We start from the raw sequence: 8,687 nt of genomic DNA on the forward strand, positions 1-8,687 counted from the left end.
TCATAATTCATAGTTTTCCTCATTTGTCCATGTGGCGTTTTTGATCCCCGTCATTAAATGTATTTATTACTATAATCCTACTTAAGAATGTTATGGCTTTTTGACAACATTCAGGCTTGTGTGGGTCAAAGTTCAAATAACTATAGACTAATCTAGGTGTGTCCTTTGTGTAGTAAATGACATTATTGACCTCGTACCTTTTTATTATGACTCTTTAATCAAACAAAACGTTTATTGCAGCTACTTAATAATACAATTTATTTAATGTGGAAGTACATGCCTGCTTTACATTTATTAGATACAATATACATTTACATGACATTTCCTTGTTCCAAGATGCAGATGCAAGCAGAAAGTAAACCAGTAGATGGCAGCAGTGAGCTTAGAAAGCTTAGCCCAAGTTGACCTAAGGCGTCTTTTATAACAAGATTTCATAATGAAGTTGTCTTCAGGTTTCACAGGACTGTCCCGTTGCCTTCTGAGGTCTGAGAAGTCGACCTGCTGTATTTCGACACTGACATTCTCTCCTGCGCCATCTTTCTCTGCAGTAGCATCTTCATTTTCCTCCTGAACTTCTCTCCCACGAAGGCGTAGAGAAATGGATTGATGCAGCTGTGAAGAAGAGCCAAGCTGTTTGTGATCCCCAATGCCGTGCTCACGGAGGTCCTCCTGGCACAGTCATATGGGATCAGGCCAGCTCTCAGAAGAGTATCCACGATCATGCTTAGATGGTACGGCAACCAACAGAGAAAAAACACAATCACCACTATTATGATCACTCGCATTGCTCTGTGCTTCTGAAAACCTCGTGTGCGCAAAAGCCTGGCAATGGTGATGCTGTAGCAGGTTACCATGACGCCAAGAGGAAGCAGGAAGCCAAAAATATGCCGAAACCCACGAATGGCAAGCCTCCATTTTGATGCGTTGCCAATGTCAAAGTTATCGTTGCATGTCATCCAATCAGAATCATTTTTCGGCCTTGTGACATCATTGAAGAGCGCGGGCAAGGCGAGGGCGCACCCCAGGGCCCACACCCCGGCACACACGAGCTGACTGCACATCCTCTGACGACTTTTCAAGCTGTCACCGGCATGCACAATCACAAGGTAGCGGTCTATGCTGATGCACGCCAGAAACAAGATGCTGGTGTAGAAATTGATGTCAAAAATGAGACTTAGAACTTTGCACATGAAGTCTCCAAATAGCCATCCTCGTATCACCACAACAGCCCAGAACGGGATGGTCAAAGCCATGAGTCCATCTGCTAGAGTGAGTTGGAACAGGTAGACATCAGACGGAGTTAGGGCGTGTTGGCTTGTGCGGATTACCCAGCCCACTAAGACATTGCCAGGGATGGCCAGTAAAAAGATGGCAGTAAGGAGGAGGCATATCGTCACGCCAACCGCTCCATCCAGTAGTTTTGGCTCGCACGGGCTGGTGTGGTCCGAAATGTCGGACGTGACATTTTCGTGGCTGCTGTCGTTTAGTTCGTAGAGGAAGTCCTCGTCAAAAGTCACCACTATAGACATGGCTGTGATAGGAAAACAGAAAAGGAAAATAGTTTCAAAGCATTGAATGTTTTATGTGTTATATGTGCTTTATGTGTTGTATGTGCTTTATGTATTTTATGTGTTGTATGTGTTGTATGTGTTGTGTGTGTTTTATGTGTTTTATGTGTTGTATGTGTTTTATATGTTGTATGTGCTTTATGTGTTTTATGTGTTTTATATGTTGTATGTGCTTTATGTGTTTTATGTGTTGTATGTGTTTTATATGTTGTATGTGCTTTATGTGTTTTATATGTTGTATGTGCTTTATGTGTTTTATATGTTGTATGTGCTTTATGTGTTTTATGTGTTTTATATGTTGTATATGCTTTATGTGTTTTATGTGTTGTATGTGTTGTATGTGTTTTATATGTTGTATGTGCTTTATGTGTTTTATGTGTTTTATATGTTGTATGTGCTTTATGTGTTTTATGTGTTGTATGTGTTTTATGTGTTGTATGTGTTGTATGTGCTTTATGTGTTTTATGTGTTGTATGTGTTTTATGTGTTTTATGTGTTTTATATGTTGTATGTGCTTTATGTGTTTTATGTGTTTTATGTGTTGTATGTGTTGTATGTGTTTTATATGTTGTATGTGTTGTATGTGTTGTGTGTGTTTTATGTGTTGTATGTGTTGTATGTGTTGTGTGTGTTTTATGTGTTTTATGTGTTGTATGTGTTTTATATGTTGTATGTGCTTTATGTGTTTTATATGTTGTATGTGTTGTATGTGTTGTATGTGTTTTATGTGTTGTATGTGTTGTATGTGCTTTATGTGTTTTATGTGTTTTATATGTTGTATGTGCTTTATGTGTTGTATGTGTTGTATGTGTTGTATGTGTTTTATGTGTTGTATGTGTTGTATGTGCTTTATGTGTTTTATGTGTTGTATGTGTTGTATGTGTTTTATGTGTTTTATATGTTGTATGTGCTTTATGTGTTTTATGTGTTTTATGTGTTGTATGTGTTGTATGTGTTTTATATGTTGTATGTGTTGTATGTGTTGTGTGTGTTTTATGTGTTGTATGTGTTGTATGTGTTGTGTGTGTTTTATGTGTTTTATGTGTTGTATGTGTTTTATATGTTGTATGTGCTTTATGTGTTTTATATGTTGTATGTGTTGTATGTGTTGTATGTGTTTTATGTGTTGTATGTGTTGTATGTGCTTTATGTGTTTTATGTGTTTTATATGTTGTATGTGCTTTATGTGTTGTATGTGTTGTATGTGTTGTATGTGTTTTATGTGTTGTATGTGTTGTATGTGCTTTATGTGTTTTATGTGTTTTATGTGTTTTATGTGTTTTATGTGTTGTATGTGTTTTATATGTTGTATGTGCTTTATGTGTTTTATGTGTTTTATGTGTTGTATGTGTTGTATGTGTTGTATGTGTTTTATATGTTGTATGTGTTGTATGTGTTGTGTGTGTTTTATGTGTTTTATGTGTTGTATGTGTTTTATATGTTGTATGTGCTTTATGTGTTGTATGTGTTTTATGTGTTGTATGTGTTTTATATGTTGTATGTGTTGTGTGTGTTTTATGTGTTTTATGTGTTGTATGTGTTTTATGTGTTGTATGTGTTGTGTGTGTTTTATGTGTTTTATGTGTTGTATGTGTTGTATGTGTTGTGTGTGTTTTATGTGTTGTATGTGTTTTGTGTGCTTTGTGTGTTTTATGTGTTTTATGTGTTTTGTGTGTTTTGTGTGCTTTATGTGTTTTGTGTGTTTTGTGTGTTTTGTGTGCTTTATGTGTTTTGTGTGTTTTGTGTGCTTTATATGTTTGTGTGTTTTGTGTGCTTTATGTGTTGTATGTGTTTTATGTGCTTTATGTGTTTTATATGTTTTGTGTGTTTTATGTGTTTTGTGTGCTTTATGTGTTTTATGTGGTGTATGTGTTTTATGTGTTTTGTGTGTTTTATGTGTTTTGTGTGCTTTATGTGTTTTATGTGTTGTATGTGTTTTATGCGCTTTATGTGTTTTATGTGTTTTGTGTGTTTTATGTGTTTTATGTGTTTTATGTGCTTTATGTGTTTTATGTGTTTTATATGTTGTATGTGCTTTATGTGTTGTATGTGTTGTATGTGTTGTATGTGTTTTGTGTGTTTTGTGTGTTTTATGTTTTTGGGTGTTTTGTGTGCTTTATGTGTTTTGTGTGTTTTATGTGTTTCATGTGTTTCATGTGTTTTATGTGTTTCATGTGTTTTATGTGTTTTATGTGTTGTATGTGTTTTGTGTGTTGTATGTGCTTTATGTGTTGTATGTGTTTTGTGTGTTTCATGTGTTTTATGTGTTTTGTGTGTTTTATGTGTTTCATGTGTTTTATGTGTTGTATGTGCTTTATGTGTTTTATGTGTTGTATGTGCTTTATGTGTTTTATGTGTTTTATGTGTTGTATGTGTTTCGTGTGTTTTATGTGTTTTATGTGTTTTATGTGTTTCATGTGTTTTATGTGTTTTATCTGTTTTATGCGTTTAATGTGTTTTATGTGTTGTATGTGCTTTATGTGTTTTATGTGTTTTATGTGTTTCATGTGTTTTATGTGTTTTATGTTTTTTATGTGTTTCATGTGTTTCATGTGTTTTATGTGCTTTATGTGTTTTGTGTGTTATGTGTTTCATGTGTTTTATGTGTTTCATGTGTTTCATGTGTTTTATGTGTTTCATGTGTTTCATGTGTTTTATGTGTTTTATATGTTTCATGTGTTTCATGTGTTTCATGTGTTTCATGTGTTTCATGTGTTTCATGTGTTTTATGTGTTTCATGTGTTTTATGTGTTCTATGTGTTTTATGTGTTTTATGTGTTTCATGTGTTGTATGTGTTGTATGTGTTGTGTGTGTTTTATGTGTTTTATGTGTTGTATGTGTTTTGTGTGCTTTGTGTGTTTTATGTGTTTTATGTGTTTGTGTGTTTTGTGTGCTTTATGTGTTTTGTGTGTTTTGTGTGTTTTGTGTGCTTTATGTGTTTTGTGTGTTTTGTGTGCTTTATATGTTTGTGTGTTTTGTGTGCTTTATGTGTTGTATGTGTTTTATGTGCTTTATGTGTTTTATATGTTTTGTGTGTTTTATGTGTTTTGTGTGCTTTATGTGTTTTATGTGGTGTATGTGTTTTATGTGTTTTGTGTGTTTTATGTGTTTTGTGTGCTTTATGTGTTTTATGTGTTGTATGTGTTTTATGCGCTTTATGTGTTTTATGTGTTTTGTGTGTTTTATGTGTTTTATGTGTTTTATGTGTTTTATGTGCTTTATGTGTTTTATGTGTTTTATATGTTGTATGTGCTTTATGTGTTGTATGTGTTGTATGTGTTGTGTGTGTTTTGTGTGTTTTATGTTTTTGGGTGTTTTGTGTGCTTTATGTGTTTTGTGTGTTTTATGTGTTTCATGTGTTTTATGTGTTTCATGTGTTTTATGTGTTTTATGTGTTGTATGTGTTTTGTGTGTTGTATGTGCTTTATGTGTTGTATGTGTTTTGTGTGTTTCATGTGTTTTATGTGTTTTGTGTGTTTTATGTGTTTCATGTGTTTTATGTGTTGTATGTGCTTTATGTGTTTTATGTGTTTTATGTGTTGTATGTGTTTCGTGTGTTTTATGTGTTTTATGTGTTTTATGTGTTTCATGTGTTTTATGTGTTTTATGCGTTTAATGTGTTTTATGTGTTGTATGTGCTTTATGTGTTTTATGTGTTTTATGTGTTTCATGTGTTTTATGTGTTTTATGTTTTTTTATGTGTTTCATGTGTTTCATGTGTTTTATGTGCTTTATGTGTTTTGTGTGTTATGTGTTTCATGTGTTTTATGTGTTTCATGTGTTTTATGTGTTTCATGTGTTTCATGTGTTTTATGTGTTTTATATGTTTCATGTGTTTCATGTGTTTCATGTGTTTTATGTGTTTCATGTGTTTCATGTGTTTTATGTGTTTCATGTGTTTTATGTGTTCTATGTGTTTTATGTGTTTTATGTGTTTCATGTGTTTTATGTGTTTTATGTGCTTTATGTGTTTTGTGTGTTTTGTGTGTTTTGTGTGTTTTGTGTGTTTTATGTGTTGTATGTGCTTTATGTGTTTTGTGTGTTTTGTGTGTTTTGTGTGTTTTGTGTGTTTTGTGTGTTTTATGTGTTTTATGTGTTCTATGTGTTTTATGTGTTTTATGTGTTTCATGTGTTTTATGTGCTTTATGTGCTTTATGTGTTTTGTGTGTTTTGTGTGTTTTGTGTGTTTTATGTGTTGTATGTGCTTTATGTGTTTTGTGTGTTTTGTGTGTTTTGTGTGTTTTGTATGTTTTATGTGTTTTGGGTGTTTTATGTTAGGATTCAAGAGCTTACCTTCAGTCGAAGTGCCACAGGTGCTAAAGAACTTTGAAGATGCTTCTGTTTTTCAAAAAACTTGACCCAATATCCTGTATCCTGTTGTCACCACCGTGTGTTACCCCATGTCCCTGCGTCGTCATAGCACCAATCACTTGACAATTTGTGTTTGACAGTAAAAAAAAATATTTCTATTTCTATAGGTTAAGAATTTGTGTATCCACTTTGTATTTTTACCGATTCTTTGTGAAATTGTTTCCTTACTGAGCACTGAGAAATCTATTTGATCAGGTTAAAAAATATAATTATTATTTAATTATTGACCATGCAGAGCCTTGCAGCAACGTCTTGAGTAACTGGAAATCTGGTCAGGTATTTTCCAACGCTGCGGAAGTCTCCTAATGTCACTTTCTTGATATGCAACACTTTGTTCTCTTTTGCAATCAGCTGCTTTCCCAACCTGCTTTTGTGTCTCTGATTTGACTTATGGGCATGAGTGGAGGACCAGTCTTTAATGGCCCCGTCAGCTCAAAAACATGTGACTAATTACAGGCTCATGCTCTTGTATATGTGAAGACACTCACAGACAGGTATCGGCCCACCTTCGACTCCCAGTCTCAAAAAACCACCTTATCACCATTTTAAAAGCCCAGTGCACACAACTTATCAATGTTTGTACTGATGTGTCAGAGATACAGAAAGTTCAGCTCCACAATAGACAAAACATCCACTGTGTTGTAACATGTTCAACAGCTGAACCAAGAATGAAACCGTTTCAGTAGAATTACACTGTTCTGTCCGGGAAAAAGTGAATCCAAAACATTTAAGCAACTGGTGGAACAATGCTGCAAACCGGCATTTACACATCAAATCCATCAATCGAGACCTTTATTTTGCACTCTGCTTTTCTGACAGTCGACCTAAGATACACATCAAAGTCACTATAGCAACAAAAAAAAATTGCTTTTGGTTTCTAAATTGTAAAGCACATTTAACCAATGTAAAGTCTCAAAGAACAAAACAGTAAGTAAGTAAAATAGGTTAAAAAAATCAATATAAAATAAACAATATAAATCTTATATTATATAAGATAATAAAAGACCACAAAAGGTTAAATGCCAGTGAATAAAAGTGCGGTTTTAAACAAGACTTAAAATCATCAACTGAAAGTACAATCTTTATGTGATAACTGTCTACAGCTGACTTAAATGTCATTTCTCAGCTTATATTTCTCTATGTTTGTTTTATTTATGAGGACCTGACTTGGTTTGGACCGAGGGATATTATTAACCAGAATCAGATAAGCTTTAGTTGTCATTTCGTTCTGGAGCAATAAACACACATTGTCTTGACTGCCGTGGAAACCTTTTGTAAAAAATAGTTGTCGTCGTTCCGTGAAGATCCAAAACAGATTTGCCCCTAATGAGTTTCCTGTGAAGTACACACGGAACACTTCAACATTTTCAAGATTCAAGATTAACTTTACCGTCCCACAAGTGGGGAATTTGTCTGGGGCCATCCATCCCTGCAGTGCCACAAATACATGATCCATAAATACATCAATCCAGTAAAAGACACAGGAGGACGTACGGTAACACACGTGTTCAGTAACCTAATAGATGTCCATGTTTAGTCCTGACTCTGGCACCAGCAGGAGGCCGGTCCATGTTTAGTCCTGACTCTACATAGAGACATAGTTCGTCCAGCGTGTCCTGGGACTTCCCCAGAGTCTCTTTCCCAGGGAGGCGTCCAGGAGGCTCCGGAACAGATGCCCGAGCCACCACAGCTGGAGGAGCAGTGGCTCTACTCTGAGCCCCTCCCATGTTATAAAGCCCCTCCCTCTATCTCTAAAGGAGCAGCCACCCTGCGGAGGGAACAAATTTCAACCGCTTGTATCTGCGATCTTGTCCTTTGGGTCATTAAAGCTCATGACCATAGGTGAGGTCAGAACGTAGAGTGACCAGTAAATCCAGTGCTTTGTCTTTGGACTCAGCTCCTTCTTCACCACAACAGTCGATGCAGCGAATGCATCGATCCAACTGTCGATCTCACGCTCAAACCTTCATCACTCGTGAACAAGACCCGAGATACTTGAACTCCTCCACTTGGGACAAGGACTCCACCCACCTGAAGAGGGCAAGGACTCCTTTTTCCTCTTGAGAACCATGACCTCGGATTTGGAGCTGATTCTCATCCCCAGACGCTTCACTCTTATCCCAGTGCAGCTGCAGGTCCAGGTTTGATGGAGCCTCAGGACAACATCGTCTGCAAACAGCAGAGATGAGATCCTGTGGTCCCCAAACCGGACACTCTCCGATACCTGACCACACCCTCTGACCCCTGACCACACCCTCCGACCCCTGACTGCACCCTCTGACCCCTGACTGCACCCTCCGACCCCTGACTGTATCCTCCGACCACTGACTGCATCCTCCGACCTCTGACCACACCCTCCAACTGCTGACCACACCCTCCGACCCCTGACCACACCCTCCGACCCCTGACCACACCCTCTGACCCCTGAGTGCACCTTCTGACCCCTGACCGCACCCTCTGACCCCTGACCGCACCCTCCGACCCCTGACTGCATCCTCCGACCTCTGATCACACCCTCCGACCCCTGACTGCACCCTCCAACTGCTGACCGCACCCTCTGACCCCTGACTGCACCCTCTGACCCCTGACCGCACCCTCCGACCCCTGACTGCATCCGCCGACCTCTGACCACACCCTCCAACTGCTGACCACACCCTCTGACCCCTGACCGCACCCTCTGACCCCTGACTGCACCCTCTGACCCGTGACCGCACCCTCCGACCCCTGACTGCATCCTCCGACCTCTG

General features: G+C 37.5%; 1 protein-coding gene across 1 annotated transcript; it reads right to left on the reverse strand.

Moving 5' to 3' along the window:
• Positions 1 to 329: 329 nt before the first annotated feature.
• Positions 330 to 1,563, reverse strand: LOC140362713 (C-X-C chemokine receptor type 2-like). Its single transcript, XM_072448872.1, has one exon. The coding sequence runs from the start codon at positions 1,527 to 1,529 to the stop codon at positions 456 to 458; it is 1,074 nt and encodes a 357-aa protein (XP_072304973.1). The 5' UTR covers positions 1,530 to 1,563; the 3' UTR covers positions 330 to 455.
• Positions 1,564 to 8,687: the final 7,124 nt, after the last annotated feature.

Source organism: Eucyclogobius newberryi, unplaced genomic scaffold, assembly GCF_026437365.1.
Source record: "Eucyclogobius newberryi isolate DKJ021-1_F unplaced genomic scaffold, fEucNew1.0.hap1 SCAF_1, whole genome shotgun sequence".
NCBI lineage: Eukaryota > Metazoa > Chordata > Actinopteri > Gobiiformes > Gobiidae > Eucyclogobius > Eucyclogobius newberryi.

What these genes read in the sequence shown, in the direction of transcription:
- LOC140362713 (XM_072448872.1), bottom strand. Translation starts at nt 1,529, where the DNA reads ATGTCTATAGTGGTGACTTTTGACGAGGACTTCCTCTACGAACTAAAC.